The sequence below is a fragment of the Dromiciops gliroides genome, chromosome 1, assembly GCF_019393635.1.
Source record: "Dromiciops gliroides isolate mDroGli1 chromosome 1, mDroGli1.pri, whole genome shotgun sequence".
Classification (NCBI taxonomy): domain Eukaryota; kingdom Metazoa; phylum Chordata; class Mammalia; order Microbiotheria; family Microbiotheriidae; genus Dromiciops; species Dromiciops gliroides.
The window spans coordinates 626,149,528-626,168,574 of record NC_057861.1 but is presented as its reverse complement, the minus strand read 5'-3'; the positions used below and the strand labels follow the sequence as shown (position 1 = coordinate 626,168,574).

General features: G+C 53.3%; 3 protein-coding genes across 6 annotated transcripts; 1 reads left to right on the top strand and 2 right to left on the bottom strand.

Annotated features, from left to right (window-relative positions):
- Positions 1-113: 113 nt before the first annotated feature.
- Positions 114-6,767, bottom strand: STUB1 (STIP1 homology and U-box containing protein 1). Its single transcript, XM_043979505.1, has 7 exons — positions 6,459-6,767; positions 3,015-3,213; positions 2,730-2,895; positions 1,536-1,626; positions 1,136-1,192; positions 844-960; positions 114-722 (listed from the first exon to the last, which is right to left on the bottom strand). The coding sequence occupies exons 1-7, from the start codon at positions 6,642-6,644 to the stop codon at positions 597-599; spliced, it is 942 nt and encodes a 313-aa protein (XP_043835440.1). The 5' UTR covers positions 6,645-6,767; the 3' UTR covers positions 114-596.
- Positions 6,768-6,870: 103 nt separating this feature from the next.
- On the top strand, positions 6,871-10,898 carry LOC122737082. Its single transcript, XM_043979504.1, has 6 exons — positions 6,871-7,152; positions 7,411-7,638; positions 8,816-8,909; positions 9,406-9,565; positions 10,087-10,239; positions 10,469-10,898. The coding sequence occupies exons 1-6, from the start codon at positions 6,896-6,898 to the stop codon at positions 10,642-10,644; spliced, it is 1,068 nt and encodes a 355-aa protein (XP_043835439.1). The 5' UTR covers positions 6,871-6,895; the 3' UTR covers positions 10,645-10,898.
- Positions 10,899-12,046: 1,148 nt separating this feature from the next.
- On the bottom strand, positions 12,047-18,236 carry RHBDL1 (rhomboid like 1). Of its 4 annotated transcripts, none has more exons than XM_043979500.1 (9): positions 17,937-18,032; positions 17,154-17,329; positions 16,176-16,337; positions 15,318-15,542; positions 15,080-15,228; positions 14,784-14,896; positions 14,559-14,659; positions 14,178-14,238; positions 12,047-13,827 (listed from the first exon to the last, which is right to left on the bottom strand). In XM_043979500.1, exons 2-9 carry the CDS (start codon positions 17,169-17,171, stop codon positions 13,553-13,555), a joined length of 1,104 nt encoding a protein of 367 aa, XP_043835435.1. In that variant the 5' UTR covers positions 17,172-17,329; positions 17,937-18,032; the 3' UTR covers positions 12,047-13,552. The 4 variants fall into 4 exon arrangements, with proteins under 4 accessions (XP_043835435.1, XP_043835434.1, XP_043835432.1 ...); XM_043979499.1 differs by having other exon boundaries at positions 17,154-17,233; positions 17,937-18,024; XM_043979497.1 differs by lacking the exon at positions 17,154-17,329 and having other exon boundaries at positions 16,176-16,334; positions 17,937-18,236.
- Between the last annotated feature and the right edge of the window lie 811 nt (positions 18,237-19,047).

Below are 19,047 nucleotides of genomic sequence, written 5' to 3'. Positions count from 1 at the left end.
AGGAAGAAATTCGTCCAGAAGGTGTCGAGTGAGGGGAAAGAAGGCTGTGTGTAGGCCCCGGCCTCTTCTTTGCCTGGCTCAGCATGTGCAGGGCTCACACCAGCTCAAAGGCATATTGCTCACAGATTTTATTACCCTCCACAGAGCTTCTTTCAGTCCATTCCTACTCCATTTCTAGCCCCTTCGGACAGTTGCAGAACAGGTAAGAGGGGCCAGGGAGAGCCCTCCCCCAGGGCTAGGGTCATGGCTCAAAACAGGTCATGGCTGTTAAATGAGAAAGGAGGGAGTGAACACAAATTATATACATGGGGAAAGGGAAGTAGAAGGTAGGTGCTAGAGACCATGCCAACCTCCACAGCAGGAACCAGGCAAGTGCCAGGATAAAGTCTTATCCTTTGGGAGGCAGACACCCTCTACAACTCCAGAAACCAGCAAGCCCCCAAAGCCCAGCCCGGGTCCCCAGTCCAGGCAGTCCAGAGATGGGAGGCTGGCTCAGTACCCAGCAGGCAGGTCAGGGTAAGAGACAGACCAGATGAACAATAAGGCATGGTTGGCCCTGGGGAACAGAGGGGCTCCAAGGAAAGAGGCTAGAAGCTTCAGTAATCTTCTACCCAGCCATTCTCAGAAATGAAGGCATCAATCACTTCCTTCATAGCCAGGTTGGGGATGAGCTGCTCCTGGGTGAGGGGGCTTCGGGTCACAGGGTCAAAGTGGCCCACTCGCTGAAGAGAGAGAGAGAGGAAAAGAGCTGCACTGAGGAGCCACCGAAGCCCACAACCAGCTTCTAAGCAGGACTATTACCAATGCCCAGGAAAGTCAGCCTTGCCACACCCAGCACCTTACCTGCAGATGTTCCTCAATATCTTTTCGGTCATATGTGATACCGCTGGGAGTGATGCATGGCTCCCGCATCAGTTCAAAACTGATCTTCCCACATAGATAGTCTGGGATGTCTCGTTTCTGCCACAGGAAGAAAAGAGAAGAGCTTGGGGGACTGGGCAGGCTCCAGACTTCAGGCCCTTCAGCTCAGGCGGCTGCCTCCTTGTCTCCTCTCCAAATAGGAGCAGGAGGCTAAAGGAAGCAGAGCAAATGAGAAGGCAACCAAAGTGACAAAGGGTAGAGAGTCTGGTCTCACCTTTCTCTTCTCATCCACTTGGGAGAAAAGCTCATCCATATCTGCCAAGTACTTATCCTGAAAGAGAAATCACCTCCTTCACTGGGAGTCCTCCCCATAGACAGAAGTGCCCAGCCACCCTGAGCCTCAAGCACGGGACCACATAATAAAATGACACCGGGTCTGATGATGGGGGAAGAGAAGGCACGTGGACCTTGGAATTCCCTCCCAGGGCCTGGGCTCTGCTCCAAATCAGCCCCCTGCCAAGAGAGCCTACAGAGCCCCGGTGTGGCTGTCATCCCACTGTCTCTGGGCCAGCTCAGCATGGGTAGCGCCATCCCAGCTGTGCGGTCATTATATTCCCCTCTTGCCATGAAGCCCAGATGCATAGGGCAAGGAGAGAGCAGCAGGGCAGCCTCACGTGTTTGGCTTCGATGCTGGCCTGCTGGGCACGGTTCCGGCTTTCGTCTCCGTTCTCTTCCTCTTGGCTCCGCTGACACTCCTCCAGCTCCCTGGGGAGGCCAAGGAAGTAATCCATCAACAAGCCTTTACTGAGCACCTACTTTGTGTCCAGCCCTGTGCTCTGCTACGCTGCAGGAAATACAAGACAAGATGACAGGGTCCTCGAGTGGGCGAGCCAAGGTTGGCCCACAGAAAATTATGAACCACTCCCCAGGGGGCCTTCCCCAGTCACTGTGGCTCCAAGTGGCCTCATCCCCTCTCTCCAAACCCTTGAAGCATTTCCTGTTTCTGCCACACCCCTGGTTGGTAACCAGGCCAGAACTCTTGTCTCCTTCACCACCCTAAGCTTTGCCCTGGCAGTAGAAACGGTCTCAAGTTCAAACTGTACCCCCTTGTGGCACCATGCCCAGGACTGATGCCAGGGGAGGGGATGGGAGTGACTTACAAATGCCTGAAGGGATGGATCAGATCCTACTTTGCCCTCTACTTTTCTCAGTTGCCAACTGTATCTCAGCCTACCTACCGTATCCCATCTGGTCTCCACTTCTCTGGTCCTTTCCTGATACCTGCTGAAATCTGCTTCCTCCATGATCTCCTCCTTCCCCAGTCCCAAGTCATCTGTCCCCAAATTCTGCTTGGACCTCCCCTTACATTACAGCTATCTATCTATCTAGATAGCATGCTCTATTCCTCCTCTTAGACTGTGCTCCTTGACATCAAGAACTGTTTCTTATTTCATGGCTGTAACTCCAGTGCTCACGGCAAGATGGAACAGAAAGCTGGCCTTAGAGCAAGGAAAACCTGGGTTCAACACCTGCCTCTGATACATACTAGGGATGTGACCATAATAAAGGCAAGTCACTCAAAGATGCAGTGCCCCCAGGCAACTTGGAGACTATAAGTCATCAACAAGGTGCCCACCTGCATCTCTGGAGGGAGTCTCCTACATTCCTATCAGGTCTAGACCAATTCCCCCATCACCCTCTGCCCCCCAACTAGTGTTCACCACAGGGCCATGTGCCTGGCAGGCCCTTCCCACACCCCCACACCCAGGGGCTGATTCAGCCTGGGGAAAGGAGAAGGCGGTCATGTGGGAAAACTTCGCTTTGCCCCGATCCCTGCTTGTAGTGCTGGACCCATCCTGACCACTCACCTCTCTCTCTCTGCCATGATGAGCTTGGTGAGGTAGGCATGAAGTTCATTCTCCTGATGAATACGCCGTTCCTCAATGCTGTTCCAACGCTTCTTCTTGGCAATGCGCAGCGCACTTGGGATGTCGTCCCCAAAGTTCAGCCGCTGCTCCTTGGCAAGATTGTAGGCTGTGGGAGAGGGTGGATGCTACTGGGCACAAGAGCTTGGACTCCAGGAGAGTGGGCCCCGGGGAGAGGGGCCTGGAACTCTTGTCAGAGTCCTCATGGCCCAGTGGGGCCTGGCTCACCTCTCTGCAGGTTGGCAATGGCCTCATCATAGTTCTCCATCTCCAACTGGCACTGGCCCAGGAAGAAGTGGGCCTTCACTGACTGGCTGTCCAGCTCTAGAGCATGCTTGCAGTCTGCGAGTGCCTTGTCGTGCTGCTGCATCTTCAGATAGCACAGCGCCCGGTTGGTGTAATAAACAGCCACAAGGGGATTTCGGGTCTGGTGGGGGAAAGTGGGACAGCAGATCTTTAAAACCAGCTGAAATGTCTTCAGAAAGTCCAGCCTGGCCTCTGAACTCACATTTTCTGGTCAGGCTCAGGGCAGAACAGCTACTTTCCAAGAATAGTCTCCCAATTCCCCTTTAAATCCACTATAAAAATCCCATGGAAAGTTGAGGTGTTGCTGAAATTCAAATCCAGGTTTGCTGACTCCCTAGTTCATCACTGTGCTCCAACCTCAGGCTCTCAGGCATCACATGCTTTACTCCCTGTTTTCAGCCAGCCTCAAGATGTATCTGACCAGCAAAGGCAAAGGAGATGTCCTCGAATGGCTGCCTTGAGCCAATAATTGGACCTTAGTGATGTCACCCACCAGTGGGGATCAGTCATGTGTCAGTCCCCATCAACTAAGGAAGCCCAGAAACAAGATTTTGGCAACGTAAGTATTGATCAGTTGTTGCTACAAACAGGCAGGAAGCCCAAACTATCAGCTACTGGAACAAGGTCACAAGAACTAAACGGAGAAAAAGGAATGGACCAATGTCTGATACTGGGGGTGGTGAGGGGAAGGGAGTGGAGGAAGCCTGGTCTCTTCAGAGGCTGTGTCCTATCTCTGTTCTCTGCCTCGCCACCCTTCAATCTGGCTTCTCTTTCATGGACACCTCAAAAACAGTGGGGGTCCTGAAACAGGGAAAAGGAAAATGGGATGGGACCCCTAAAGCTCTACCCTGCTCTGTCCTGTCCCAGGGTCTTTAAGACAAATGAAGTCTTCTCTTGGTCAAGGACAGTGGGGAGGAGACTGTGTCCTAGGTGCAGGGCATGCAAAGTTCAGTGCTTGCCTGGCTCGGTCTCCCTCCTGGATCCTTTCTTCCATCTCTGCCTTTGGCATCGGGCAAGATGGAAGTCTTTGGCTTTACTTATCTTACAGAAAAGGAGATGTGGTTCCTAGAGTTCCCCACAGGGAAAAAAAGCCATCACTGGGCTGTTGCCTAAGCGGCTGCCACCTAAAAGACTGTCTGTTACTTAAGGGGCTGCATCCTTCAAACCTGTTACCTGGATACCTAAGCAGGTATCCAGAAAGCCACCATTTGTCCTGGCTACAGTTTTTAGATCTCCTGGGTGAGGTCTCTACTCCTCTCAGCTTTCAGGGACCTCAGTTTGTGAATGGTCCCTTTCCTAGACTCAAGTCCACCTATGAGTCAACTGGGCCATAAGCTGTAGGTATTAAGCAACCTCCACAGTCCTGAAAAGCATGTTCAGGAAACCAGGCAAGGTGACAAGTACAAGGTGCTACATTAAGGTAAACAGATAAACAGGAAGCCCCATCAGCTAAGTAGCTACACAGTCTGAGTCACCAAATGTCCCATGTCACACATTCCTCCTCTTTGAATTTAGAATCAGGAAGGACTTTTGTTTGTTTTGATTTTTTGGGGGGGGGGGGGCAATGAGGGTTAAGTGACTTGCCCAGGGAGTGTCAAGTATTTATGGCTGGATTTGAACTCAGGTCTTCCTGAATCCAGGATCAGTGCTTTATCCACTGTGCCACCTAGCTGCCCCCAGGAAGGACTTTTTTTTTTTTTTAGTAAGGCAATTGGGGTTAAGTGACTTGCCCAGGGTCACACAGCTAGTAAGTGTTAAGTGTCTGAGGCTGGATCCGAACTCAGGTACTCCTGACTCCAGGGCCAGTGCTCTATCCACTGTGCCACCTAGCTGCCCCCAGGAAGGACTTTTAAGAGTTAATTTTACATTCCTTACATAGGAAGAAATCGAATCCCAGAGTAGGGAAGGGATATTAAAAGGTTCGTCACCTTCATTTTATAGAACAAAGAAACTGAGGCCCAGAGAAGTGACATGACTTGCCTAAAGTCATACAAATACCAAGTAGCAAAGCTGGGATCTGAGTTCAGATCTTCCTCTTCCTAATTCAAGACTCTTTCCAGTATGCCCTGGATGCTTCAACTATCCCACTGGACCTGTCAGACTCACAAAGACATTTAGGCATCATTCCTTTGCTTGAGGGGCTTCAGAGACCAGCCTTTCATCAGCAGGCCTCAGCTAAGATTCCTGGTACCCCCAGGCCGTTCTTCCTCTACCACCAAACTTGGGTTTCTTTATTCTCCCTCCACTACACTCTCTAGATTCCTCCTCCCATTTTGTCCTTTCAGATCCTCCTTTCCCCCCTTCTTCAGCATCCTCATTCTCCATTGAGATACCACCGATGCTCCGGCCCACCAAATCCAGCCTCTAACTCTACAAAACTCAATGGATTCAATGGAAGCAGCCAGCTTGTCTCTAGGAACTGTAAGACCTGATCCCCTTCTCTATCCCTCTACCACGATGTGATCCAAAGTGGCATGGTCTCCAAGCAAACTAGTTCAGAATCCCCAAGGACAGAAACTTTGCTCTGATATTTATTCCTCCATAGCCCTAGAACAAAGCTCTGCAATTCAACAAATACTTTTTAAGTTTTTCCAGTACCTAAGATACTGTTGTAAAAAGCAATTGCATGCTAAGGACCTGTCACTTAAAAATGTTCCCAGGAGGAAAGAACAATTAAAAGGAGTTCCTTTGATTGATCCAGACCATTACATTTGTAACTAACATTTAAGAAAAGATTCATGTTAACTCAGGAAAAATCTACTCCCCCCAGTCTTTTAATTTATCTGAACACCTTTGGGTGGCACTCCTTGGGCATTCTGGAACAAGACTTCCAAGCTCTGAGTTCAGCAAAGACAGTCAGTAAATTACTTACTGACTTTTTAAGGAAGGACTTGCCCTAACCCCCTGTCCAGCTGGAGACCAAAGAGAAACAAGACTTCTGGGATCCTTCGGGCTCATTAAAGCTCCCTCTGATGAACTGGCTGCAAGGACCAAAGAAACTCTTGCTGAACATACAAAATCTACCTCCACGTCCCTCAAACCCAGAGCTTAGCTTTGGGAGGAGAGGGGCTAGGGAGGAAGCGCCTTTTCCCCTCCCCATGGCTTCCCCCCCCCCCAAGATTCCTAGGTGGGAGGGAGGAATACTTAGTTCCTGCAGCATCAAAGGACTGGACCCAGAGGCCGGGGCAGAACCATGCTATTCACCTGGGACAAAGGCATCTAGGAGTCGTTTCTTTTTGAGGGGGCTTCGCAACTCGGCTGAGACTCCCGTGGCCGCCAGGTCCCCCTTCTCGTCCCGTCCCCGCTCCCGGCTTGGCGCCCTCTGCTGCCCCACCCCCCGCTCCGGTCCCGCTCCTCCGCACTCACGATGGCTTTGCTGTAACAGGCTGCGGCCTCCGGGTACTTGCGGCCCACAAAGAGCCGATTCCCCTGTTCCTTCAACTCCTGGGCGCTGGGGCTCTTCTCGGGGCTGCCCGCGCCGCCGCCCCCCGAGCCCAAGCGGGCCCCGCCACCGCCGCCGCCCCCTCCCTCCTTTTCTTCTTTCCCCTTCATGGCTCCGGCCCGGCCTCGGCCTCGGCCTCTACCCCGGCCCGGCCCCGTGATCCGATCACGGCCCCCGGCCCCAGTCGCTGAATTCAGGTCTGACCCCGCCCTCTCCCCAGGCGCTGCCGACAGAGAGCGCTGGCAGCTCCGCTCGGACCCCCAAGCTCGGCTCCCCAGACACTCCAAATTCTTCCCTGCGGAGACCTAGCGCCGTCACCCAACCGGAAGTTCTGGCCCGGGAGAGCGAGGGGGCGGGACCAATGAGAGAGCCGGAGCCGGAAGAGAAGGGGTGGGCCTATGAAGGACGCCGAAAAAGCGAGGAGCTACGGGGCGGGGCTAGCGGGAGACAGCGCTCCGAGAAAAGTGGTCGGGGTAGGCCCAAAGCAAACTCGGTCCGTCAGCGCGCGCGAGGAGCGGCGGTCTTGGCGCAGCCACGGAAGGGCTGGGGAAGAGGGCCTTCACTGAGCCTGTCAGGAAAGGAGGTTGGGAAGAAGAAGAGATCCCAGACGAGGCGGACGTACGTGTTTTTAACGCGTTGACCCGATGGGGGCGGAGCCGAGGCGGAGCGCGGCTTTGAAGGGGCCGGGGCCTGGGAGGGAGTGTGCGCCTGGAAAGGAGTGGGATTGGCCCGTGGTAAGTGGGGGCGGGGCAAAGAGGAGGTGCGCCGGCGAGGAGCGTGTCTGCGCGTGCGTGGGCAGGAGCCGGTGGTCCTCACCTGGGGAAGGGAAGAGAAAGCCCCTTCTCTTTTCTCTTAATCCTTTCCCTCCCACATCAGAATCCAAGGTGTTTCTTTCACTGGGCGCCCAGAAGACTGTTCCCATTTTGGAGACGTCCCCAGTATTCAGGAGGTGCCTGCATTCCTGTCCCCTGGGGCCATGGGCCCAGGCGGGGGCCTGTATGCTTGTGACGACCCTCAGTACTGGACGGCCGTGCTGGGCTGCTACAAGGAGGTGATCAGAGCCAAAGAGGGCAAGTCCCGGAAGCTTGTCGCTTTGGATGCATGGTGAGCCCAGCCTCCGCCAAAGTCTGGACTTCGTTTCTAAGTCCCCCGGGCCCTGGACGCGGTGGGGAAGTGGGAGGCGAAAGGGGGCGGGGAATGTCTGGGGAGGCTCTGAATTCAGAAGCATTCCCTAACCTTGTGGCGAGCTCTGAGGATGCAAACCCACAAGTGATACAGTCCCTGCCCCCAACTCGATTATATTGTAGGGGGAAATATGCTTGTGCTTAGCACCGTAGTGGGCAGTGGGCGTTTGAGAAATGCCAATTGACTGACTGACTGACATATAAGGAAGTAATAGCCAGGAAAGGAAGTTATGGTCCTAGGGATATCCAGTTGGAACGTGGGGCAGTCCCAGAGCCAGATGTGGAAGGACACATGGGTGGGGTGTTAGGTGGGCGGAGTGCTTATTTGTGGTGGCAAAGCAGATGGCAGGATCCTGTTGGGTAGGCCCTGTTGTCTTGGTGGATAGCTGAATGTGATATACAGCATAATCTGAGGCCAGCCAGACATGGTGGATCAGTTAATCTTGCATTTACCGGGGGCAGCTGGGTGGCGCAGTAGATGGAGCACCGGCCCTGGATTCAGGAGTGCCTGAGTTCGGATCTGGCCTCAGACACTTGACACTTGCTAGCTGTGTGAGCCTGGGCAAGTCACTTAACCCCCATTGCCCCACAAAACAACAACAACAACAAAATCTTGCATTTATCTACTAATCAGGACAACTCAAACCCAGGGTGGAGTTTGACAGCAAGTGAATTTCTCCAGGGATGATGGGGAGGAAGAGCAGGGGAGCAAGCTGTAGAGCAGGTAGCAAAGATGCCCCCTCACAAGCTTTATCCCTGGTTTCCTGGTGGATGACTATACAGGAATATGTGGCCTAGCTGCATCTCTTCACTTCTCCCTGGAAACCTGGACCCAATGAGAATGGATTTGTGGTGCTCAAAGAGGCCCTGTATCTAAGGGACATCATGCTAGTCCCGAAGGGGTCCAAGATACAGGAACCCCACCTGTGTAGTAGTGTCTGGCACCTTGCTCTAAAGCAGCTTAATGCTCTACCCCGAGATGCAAGGGCTAGACTTGGGAAGTGTTGTCCCAGTGGAACAGTGGCCTTCACTGACCCCTCCCTGTCACCACTACATACACATATACCACTCACTTTGTAAGTGGTTGCCTGTTTCAGGTATCAGGAGGAGCTGCCAGTTTCCATAAGAGAGAGAAAGGAGAAATATCTAACTCGAGATGAATTGGTGAAGCTGATGGAATGGAAGCTGGCGGTAAGCTCTTTCACCATCTGAATAAGGTTGTGTCTGTAGCGATGGACACAAATCCAGGCTCAACAGGGAAGGCACAAAAGAAACTCGTAAGCCCATTCAGAGGGGTGGCCTGCCATGGCCCTCTCTACTGACTCTAAACAAGGTCCTTTCCTGATCCCCCAAACTGCTAGTTCCCTCCCTCGAAATTAAATTATCTTGTCTTTCATGTCCGGCTCTCATTTGTGCTTTGCCCCTCTCTCTATACATATACATACACACACACACACGTATATATTGTCTCCCTCAGTGGAATGTAAACTCCCTGAGGGCAGTGACTATCTCAGCTGTCTTTGTACCCACTGTATCTCAAAAATAGCAGACACTTAATAGATGCTTATTGATTGATTGATGTCCATTGAGTGATAAACAAGTAGGTTACTGTGTGAGGGGCTAAACAAGGTCACCAAGAATCCAATTGTATGTTCTCACCATGTTCTTCTTGCCCACACATACTTAGAGGGGCAAGTTCAGACCACGACTGCAGCATTTGGTGGCCACTAACCCGGAGGAGTTGGTAAAGCGGTGCACAGCAGCAGCCTTCTCTCTGCTACCCAATGTGGAAGCTGCCATCACAGAGTTGAGCCAGCTTAAGGCTGTGGGACCAGCCACTGCCTCTGGTGAGGGGGTTGGGGGAGGGCTGGAGCCAAGGGTGGGTCCCAGCAGCCAGGTGACACTTTGTAACCTCGGGACTAGAACTGAGCCCTAGGTCTCCTGGTCCCTTAATGGGATGTTCTGAGGTCAAGAGGGAGGTCTGGGTGTGTCACCTCTAACATCCTGAGGCTTCAGCTTAGTGGGTGGAAAAGTATGTGTGGCCTAAAATGACTGATGCCGGTAGAGCATAAGATACTCATCCCTTCCAGTGCTCTCCTTGAGACTCACTGCCTTGGAAAACCAGAACCAGATCCTTTTAATTAGTTCAATTCAGCATTTCTCTAACCAATGGCTAAATTTGACTCATGCTTCTAAGAGATTTCTTCTGTTGGGGCAGATCAGCCCCCCACAGAAGTGGTAATTTAGGGGTTATGGGGAACTTGCTTAAAATGAGGTGACATTCAGGCCCCAGGTGCCATGGAAAGTATGAATGGCCCTGGACCAGAGGATCCCCTGCTTTCCCATAACCCAGCCATGCTTCCCTTAGCAATCCTGACTGCCGGCGCCCCAGAGACCACAGCATTCATGGCAGATGAGGCAGTGGCTGCTGTCCCTGACCTCCCTGGGCTCCAGTATACCCTCAAATACTACCTCCTGTATCTGGACAAGATCCAGGACTGTGCTAAGAGACTGAACCAAGGTAAGGGTTAACTGCTAGAGGAATGCATATTCCCCAGCAGTCTTGGTCTCTGACAGGCTGACCAAATGTCTCTGCCCCCAGAAGGGATTGGGGAATGACTAGGCCTAAATGTAGCAGGGGAAGGGAGCCCCCGGCCCCTGGGGTAGGAGAGCCTTTGAGAAACGGCTCGCTTAGTTTGGGTAGGCCCAGAGTTATGTGGTCATTTTCCTTCCTCGGACTTTTCTCATAGTTGATGCTTCATCAGGATGGACTCCTCACCAGATAGAGATGTGCCTCTGGACCTGGACTATGGCCCAAAAACTGTGTCCCACAGTCCTGCCTCCCTCTTCTTGGACAGCCCCCAAAGCCAAGGAAGGTGCTGAAGATGTCAGGCCACCCAAGAAGCGAAAAGCTAGTATTCCCTGATCCTGGGCATCTGTATCCACTCCACCCAGAGAGACAGTAACCTGCATCCAGGCTCCTCTCCTCCACTGATGTCCAAGGAGGGCTCAGGGCAGAGGGCAGCCAGTGCCATCCATTAAAGTTGCCTACTGTCAGGTGACTGTCTTGTGTCTGAGGCCAGGTTTTGGCTGGGATCCCCCTGGGTCCAGGGGTGATGCTTTGTCCACTGTGTCACCTAGCTAGGTGATGACATTTGTAGGGTTAAATTGAGGGGTGAAGGGAATGCACTGGGGGATGGGGAAGGGCAGAGGTGAAATCCTACATGAAAGAAATAGGAAAAGGCTTATGGAGTGGGGGAAGATATGGAAGAGGAGCAGGACAGTAAATGAATTTTATACTCCTCAGAAAAGGCTCAAAGACCTTAAACTCATCAGAGCTGCCTCTAGGAGGGACTAACGCACACATATCCAACTGGGTGGAATAATCTATTTAATCTGGGCAGTAAATGACCTAATACTCATCAGAATTGGCTCAAGGAGGGGCAGCCAGGTGGCGCAGTGAATAGAGTGCTGGCCCTGGAGTCAGGAGGACCTGAGTTCAAATCCAGTCTCAGACACTGAACACTTACTAGCTGTGTGACCCTGGGCAAGTCACTTAACCCCAATTGCCTCACCCCCCCCCCAAAAAAAAAAGAATTGGCTCAAGGAGGGAATAATGTACACACTCAATTGGGTGGAGTAATCTCTCTAACCCTGCAGGAAAAAAGGAGGAGAAGGGGACAAAGAGAGAGGGGCAAAAGAAGGAAGGGCAGAGTGGGGGAGGGGACCCTTTTGAAGAGTGATAGGATGAAAAAAGATGGATAATAGAATAAATATGGGAAAGGGAATAGGATGGAAGGGAAACAGTTAACAATAGTAATCATGAAAAAGAGAAAAGGGGGAAAATTGTACAAAAAATATTTATAGCAACTCTTGGTGGAGGCTAAGAATTGAGAATCAAGGGAATGTCCATCAATTGAGGAATGATGGAAAAAGCTGTGCTATATGATTGTAGTGGAATGGTCTTGTGCTACAGGAAATGACAAACAGGATGATCCCCGAAAAACCTGGAAAGACTAATGAACATCAATGTATAGTGAAGTGAGCAGAGCTGGGAGGGCATTGTGCATAGTGACAGCAGTACTGTTCAATGAGCAATTGTGAATGACTTAACTACTCTCAGCAATGGAATGATCCAAGACAATCCCAAGGAACTAATGAGGAAGCTTACTATGCACCCCCATAGAAAGAACTGATAAAAAGAACACCTGTGGATTGTACATATATAACCTGGTTTCGATCTTGTGAAGGGGGGAGGAAAGGGAGGGAGAAAAAATTGGACCTTTAAATCTTATGAAAATGAATGTTGAAAACTACCCTTATGTGTAACTGGAAAAAATAAAATGTTTGTTGCTAAAAAAAAAAAAGTTGCCTACTGTCCCCACCTCCTCGGGATCTCAACTCCTTTGATATCCTCTCCCAGGCTAGCACTGAGCTGGGAGTCAGGAGGATGGAAAGTGGGTCTCCAGTCCCATCACTAAATGCCCCATGGGAGTTGTGTTCAGTTCCTCCACAGACCAAGGCTCAAACTCGCCCAGTGTTTGTTTTCTTTTGTCCTGGATGTGTTGTTGGGGGATACCCTACTTCCCTCAGAAAGTTGAATAGTATTAATTGAATAGAGAAATGATTCTCTCAGGGAAAGCCAGGAAGAGGGGGAAATCAGAAAGAACTTAGTTTTCCGGAGATAAAACACCAGCTACTGGGGCTTTCCCCAAATTCAGAAACTAGAAAAGGCTGTATGTAGGTGCTTAAAAGCCGGTAGGGCCCTGCTTTGGGCCTCCTGGGATTTCAGGAAATGAATGGGGTGGGCCCTAGTGGCTCAGCAGCTCTTAGCTAACTGCTATGGCAGGAGGTGTAAACAGCTTCCTAATTGCCTTCACACATGAGCCTAAATTCGGAGGTGTGAGGAGGGAAGTCTTTACAGGCCCGAGAAGTTGTTGGGAAAGACCAGAAGCTGGAAATAGCAGGAGATCCCAGGGGAATCTGCTTTGGCCTCTATTCCAACAGCAGGGCTTCTAGAGGAGGGGGAGAAGGGAGAGCGAAGGTCATTTGAGCAGTGTTGGGGGTAGGCCGGGAGCTGAGATTGGCGTTCTACTTGGAGACTGCTTGGCCAGCTGCTGTGTAAAATATTTATTCATACTCCAAAAAGGCTCAGACAGCAAATCCATCAAACTGGCTCTTGACTCTGGAGGCCCTGGGGCCTCTATTCTGCTCTGCTGGGTGCTCTCCTCTGGTTACTACCCCTGACTTCCTCCAGGCAACATCCCCTCCTACCTTCCCTGGGGCAGCCTCAGACTGTGGCTTCCCTAGTGGCAGGGAGACTTGGGAGAGGATTTGGGCCCAGGACCAGTGTAAGGCTTGAGAGGCCCTGAATTCAGTAGCTTGTAGGGCCATAGAGCTGAAGTCCCTGCAGCCACTGGGGAGAATTAGAGAGAAAAGAGCCAGCTGAGGGAAATTGGTGGGGGGGGGGGGAGCAGTGGGGCCCCTGCCCTTCCCAGGCAGGTGGGCACAGGGGGCAGGGGTGGGAAAAGCAGCTTTAAAACATACATTCAGTAGAGGGTGGACATGCAGGCCCACACCTGGAGGTCCTGCCAAGGGGGGCTGTGCCCTGACTAGCCTGCACACAGAATCACATGCACGCACCTGCATGCCCAGCCCAGCCCAGCATCCAGTGGGAAGTTGGCACCTTATGTTGTTCTTGTTACTGGAGAACCGGGCCAGGCATTAGACCCATCTCAGTCAGGTTCACGTTAACAGGGAGGAATAACAACCGCATCCTGGCTGCCTGGCAGATGGTGGCACCGGAGTGGCGGTGTTGGCACTTTCAGGGGACACTAGGGGGGGGGAGGCAGGACCTGTGCCCCCAACAGGTCATAGGCGAAGATGTTCCAGAAGATGGCAAAAAGGAGGAAGGTGGCATAGGAGAGCAGCACCACCCACCAGCCACACTGGTCCTGCAGGTTCTCCTCATAGCTTCGGAGGATGGTCAGGCCCATGCTGATGCCCACGACGGCGCCCGCCAGATGGGCCATGAAGCTGGGCTGAGGGCCTGAGGCAGGCAGGGGCGGGGAGAAGCGGAGCCAAACGGCTCGGCCCACCTCTGAGCTCACTGCAGTAGGGGGAGCAAGATGTGAGGACAAGGGAACCCCTGGGTGGCAGCTCACGCCTCAGGACACGGTGGGATCTGGGTGCCCTGGGAAGTGCCTGATGTCATCTAGAGGAGCAACCCCCGGGGTGGCAGTGACCATAATTGTGGCCAGTCCTTTCCCCCTTCTAGTGTTGCTGACTGCTAGCCATTCACTGTTCCTCCTTTAGCTGGTGCAGCTGGGGGGTAGAGGAACCGTATGAACCATGCTCAGAACCTGGGCAGGGATGGGGACTTCCTCAGGCCAGGGGAAACAGTGTCCTGAGGCCCTTCCCCACCTCCCCCACACACCTCTTGGGCTCGCTAATACTCACTGCACACCAGGGCCAGCACCATCCTCAGCAATTTGTAGGGGCAGCGCATCCCGGCCCAGTTCTAAGAAGAAAGAGCATCTGGTGAGGGTTTGGGGGGGAGGCCCAGACAGGTCCACCCTAATGGCTTGGGCCAAGAAGTGAGAGGGCACGTGGCTAGTTGGAGTCTTTCTTCAAAGTCCGTGGGGCTGGGGCAGCTAGGTGGTGCAGTGGATAAAGCACCGGCCCTGATTCAGGAGGACCTGAATTCAAATTCAGCCTCAGATACTTGACACTTACTAGCTGTGTGACCCTGGGCAAGTCACTTAACCTTCATTGCCCCGCCCCCCCCCCAAAGTCTCTGGGGCCTCTCCCTCTCCAGCTCAGAACAGAGTCTCTCCTTACCATGACAACATTAGCCAGGTGGGCAGAACAGAGGGCATAGACGCCACCGGAACCCCCTACCACCGGGGCCCGCATGTCCGTGATGGAGACTGTCAGGGAACCTATGGGAGGAAATGAAAGGAATAGTAGTTCAGGGGAGGGCTGTCCCAACAGGCCCAGGGTCAAGCCATGCTCCCCGAGTACCCCAGCAAACAGGAGAGGGTGGTTTCCCACTGCCCACCTCACCTGCCAGCACGCCTGCCAAGTAAAGGAAACCTATCCGAAGCACCCCGTGCACCATCTCCAGGGGCACGCCAATCATGAGCTGCAGGAGAGCGTTGAAGCCCAGCTGTTCCAACCTGGATGGCGGGGACAAGACACCGATCAGAACAACATGGATGTTGACCAAGCATCCACCACAGAGCCTCTTCCAAAACGGCCCTAGAGCACAGGGGAATGGGACATTCCAAGGGAAACGTCATCAGGAGATATCAGAGGCCCCTACATTGACCTCCATGAGAGACTGAAGCCAACCCTCTTACCCGACATGCATGAACATGTAGGTGAGAAAACGCCAGGCTCGGGCACGGTGGCCGGGGTGGTATACCAGAGGACTCTTCATGTACTCAGGGTGATAGGTCTGCAACACCCACTTGTTCAGCCGGGCCCCATAACACAAGAACACGATGATCTGAGAATGACAGTTTCTCTCAGTCTGGCCCCCTGAGCAGCAAACGGGAAATTGTTTAGGGCTGACAGTGGGGTGACCAAGGCTACTACCTGGGTGAGTGTGACAGTAGCCATGAAGACTGGGGGTGGGCAGGTTCGGTGCTGGTAGAAGTACCATCGGCGGTCCATCTCACAAGGTAGGATCTCATAGGCCACGTATCGCACAAAGCGCTTGTAGAAACCAAGGCCTGGCTCATCCAGTAGCCCATCCCGAGGCAGGGCACGCTGCCCATTGGTGATGGCCCTCTTGAAGCTACTGGAGCGTTTGCTACTGATCTGCCAGGGAAGAGCAGAAAAGAGCCCCTGGTCTTTGGCTATAGAAACCAAGGCCCAGCAGGGACACAAAGGGCGACTTGGGAGAGAGATAGGACAACATGAACAAGTTTCCAGTAGTCAATAAGGGCGTAAATAGATGTATTGCCACTCTACAAGGCATTCCATTTACAACTTGGGCCCACATGCTTACAGTCAAAGACACTGATACACACTTGGACTTAAGCCCCCAAGGGAGATAAAGGTACCCATCATCCTCAAGCAATAGTCCTATAGTCAGAGGAACAAAGGATGGAATGTTAGAGGTGATCTAATCCAACCCCCTCATTCTAAAGATGAGGAGACCCCAAACCACAGTCAATAAGTAGCAGAATTAGGATTTGAACCCATATCCAATATGCTTTCCACTACCTTCTGCTGTCTATTTCCTGGACCAAAAGCCCTCCACCAAACCACCCCTTTCAGACCAACTCTCCAAAGAGCATCATACCTTCAAGACCTTTAATGTCAAAAATGCCCCTTTCTCCCCAGCTAGAGTGGTAACAGGGGGAGTTCTCCCTAAATATTCCCCACTATCACTCCAGAAGCAAGACCCAGGGGACCAATGAGAACTGAGATCATATGCCTGTCACTGACCAGGTCTACCAACTCCTGGTAGCAGATCTGTCCTTGGTCGTTGCTCTGGGCCAGTGCCACCAGCATGTCCAGTTTGGCAGGGTCCAGTGGCAGTTCATGGCTGTGCACCAGGCCAGTGAAGGTCTCAACGCCAATGAAGCCAGTGTTGTCTGGGTCCAGCTGCTGGAGATTGGAAGGGCCCAGGACGGAGAAAGGGGAAAGGCAGGGAAAGATGAGGCCCCAAATGAGGCAGGATGCTGGTCAAGACCAGCATTTTCCAGACCTACCCTCCCTCTAGACATACACTAAAACATCTTAGGAAGCCCTGGGTTGGTTGGGTTGATATGGAATAGGGAAAATATTTCAGTCTCTGGGCAGCTTATTTTTCTGTATCTAGTGACCTAGAAATATGGAGAACTGCTTTTCTACCTCAAAGGAAAGGGTCCCTCCTGTCCCTCCAGGATCCCTGGCTCTCTTTCTGGGCTTCTTCATCTCAATTCTCAGGTCACCTCCACCTATGTTCCCACCAACTTAATTCAAAGACCCCCATTTTCTGTCCCCAGATACTTATCCTCTTCCTAGACATTAAAGCAAGTGTCACAGCCCTGTCCTATCCCGCCTTGCTTATTGTCCCTATTGGTTCAAGCTGGGAGAAAGAAGCCAGGAGTCCACGGGGGCCCTTAAACAGGATAGTTATGAATCACTAAGATAAAACTGCATAAAATCCCTGGATTGCAAGGGGCCTGCAGTCCTGTCCTTTCTTTATAGGTTGGACAAAGCTAACTCCACAGACAGGTGAAAATCTTCCCATTTATGAATCATGTATGAACATCCTCAAGTCAGGAGACCGCTTAGCCATTTGTTAGACAGCTGTACCAACCACTCAACAATACCCTGTTGTCAGGAAATCTTGCTGAGGTCTAACCTGTATCATCATGTTCTAGGTCAGGGGATAGTTGGACACAACTTTCTACACCTAGACATCTTTCTTAGACTCACACTGATTGAGTCACTCATGTCCTCCACCGTAAGGCCAGGCTATCCTTCCAAATTAGGGGCCACAACAGCCAGACAGGTGACTGCAAGGTGGAGGCAGAGAGCAGGGATGGAAGAGGAGGGCCCTTGGCTCCCGGATCCCCAGCCACACCATCACTGACTCTGACAGGCCATTAGTCCTGGAACACAGCCCCACTTTGAGGTCTGGGGAGCATCCCCAGGACCGGGATGGGGAATTCCCTCTTCCCCCTAATTCTCAGCCCCAGGGGGGCCCCCCAGTGTCAGTGAGGGAGCCGATCTCATAGGTCAGCGGGGGGGCCTTGGAGGTCAGGGTGTCCTAGGGTTGGGTATGGGGTGTCCGGTCGGGAAGGAAGCAGGCACAGGGGTGTGGCAAAGCGTGCTCAGCCGGCCTGCCCCTAGGCGCTCAGGTTCCCTGGGGAATCCTGCCCCAGGGAAGATTTGCACCCTGGTCTGGAGTGGTCCGGCGCACGCCCAGCCTGGCCGCAATCCTTGGGAAGGGAAAGAGAGCAGCCCCAACTGGGAGACAGCGAGACGCACTTTCGGGCACCCGCCCCGCGGTTTGGTGCAATTCTCCCGGCCGGCCAAGTCCCAGCCCCTGGCCGCAGCTGCAGGCAGTCCATACGCTTTTCTGCATGCATGGGGCGGGAGAGGGGAGGAGGCGGGGGGGGGGGGGCGTGCGGCGATGGGGGAGATAGATAGGGAGCGGGGTCTGCGCGGGAAGCCCAGCCCAGCCCCGGCCCCGGCCCGCGCCCGCGCCCTCCGCACCTGCTCCTGGATGAGCTGCAGCAGGGAGCTCCTGTCCATAGAGCTGCCCGGGCGGGGGGGCGGCTGCTCCTCGGACCCGGCGCTGTGGCTCCGGCCCCGGCCCCAGCCCCAGGCCCAGCCCCAGCCCCAGCTCCGCTCCGCTCTCCGCTCCGGCCACCGCCGCCGCCGCCGCACTCCCGGCCCGGCCCCGGCCCCCGCTAGTGCCGCCGCTGCCGCACACAGGGGCCCGCGCGTCACGGAGCCCCCGCCGTGGCAGGCGCACAAGCCACTACTCCCCTTCCCCCTCCCTCGCCTCTTCTCTCTTGGACACGCGCCCGCGCGCCCGCCCCTGCACACGCAAGTTCCCCCCTCCCCTCCTCTCCTCTCCCCTCGCTCCCAGAGCCCCACAGCCCACTCCTCTCCCGCTTTCAGATCCACACACATCCACACAAACGCGCAAACATCCCACGCTCCTCCCCTCTGCTCTCCTTTTCTCTATTCCCTCCCCCCCCCATCTCCCTCAGACTCGGCGCGCGCGCACAGACACACACACACACACACACACACACACATTGGGGGTGTGGGGCGATGGAGGCTCAGAAGTCCTAGGATCTTGAGGTGGAAGGGCCTTTGAGGGAGCCAGGTGAGCCCGTCATTTTAGATTGTTCATTCATAACCCTTTTACAGAGCACCTGTTATGTGAAGGGCATCAGGCTAAAGCCAGTAGGGGAAGACAAAGGTGTACTCTGTAGGCGACCCAGGTACTTATCTGTCGTGCTGTCTCCTCTCCACCTTGTGCTCCTATTAGAACAAGGCCTCCCCTTGGAGCAGGAACTGTTATAGCCATCTCTGGATCTCCCACAGTGCTGCGCACAGAGTAGGTGCTCAGCAAACGTGTCGTCGGGGGTTGTCACATGCTCACAACATCTTTTATTGGTCTGAATAAAGGCTGCATTCCCTTTATCCCACCCCAAATCTGTCTGTATAAAACGTGTGTGGAGGCTTTTAGTAAAACCAACTCAAGGAATCCAATCCAACAAGCGTTTCTTTAAAGCATCCACTACGTGCAGGGCACTGTGCTAAGTACTGGGAATAAGAAGACCAAAGGAAAATTAGACCTTACCTTCATGGA

Bases quoted from the DNA above. Each gene is read 5' to 3' on its own strand.
- LOC122737082 (XM_043979504.1), top strand. From the start codon at position 6,896: ATGAGAGAGCCGGAGCCGGAAGAGAAGGGGTGGGCCTATGAAGGACGC. The intron at 7,639-8,815 runs GTGAGCCCAGCC...TGCCTGTTTCAG, and splicing joins CTTGTCGCTTTGGATGCATG to GTATCAGGAGGAGCTGCCAG. The intron at 8,910-9,405 runs GTAAGCTCTTTC...ACACATACTTAG, and splicing joins TGATGGAATGGAAGCTGGCG to AGGGGCAAGTTCAGACCACG.
- RHBDL1 (XM_043979496.1), bottom strand. From the start codon at position 17,975: ATGGACAGGAGCTCCCTGCTGCAGCTCATCCAGGAGCAG. The intron at 15,229-15,317 runs GTAGTAGCCTTG...TGTCATTCTCAG, and splicing joins CTACTGTCACACTCACCCAG to ATCATCGTGTTCTTGTGTTA. The intron at 13,828-14,177 runs GTGAGTATTAGC...CCCCTACTGCAG, and splicing joins GGTGCTGGCCCTGGTGTGCA to TGAGCTCAGAGGTGGGCCGA.
- STUB1 (XM_043979505.1), bottom strand. From the start codon at position 6,644: ATGAAGGGGAAAGAAGAAAAGGAGGGAGGGGGCGGCGGCGGTGGCGGG. The intron at 2,896-3,014 runs GTGAGCCAGGCC...CCTCTCCCACAG, and splicing joins CATTGCCAACCTGCAGAGAG to CCTACAATCTTGCCAAGGAG. The intron at 1,627-2,729 runs GTGAGTGGTCAG...TGGCCTCCCCAG, and splicing joins ATCATGGCAGAGAGAGAGAG to GGAGCTGGAGGAGTGTCAGC.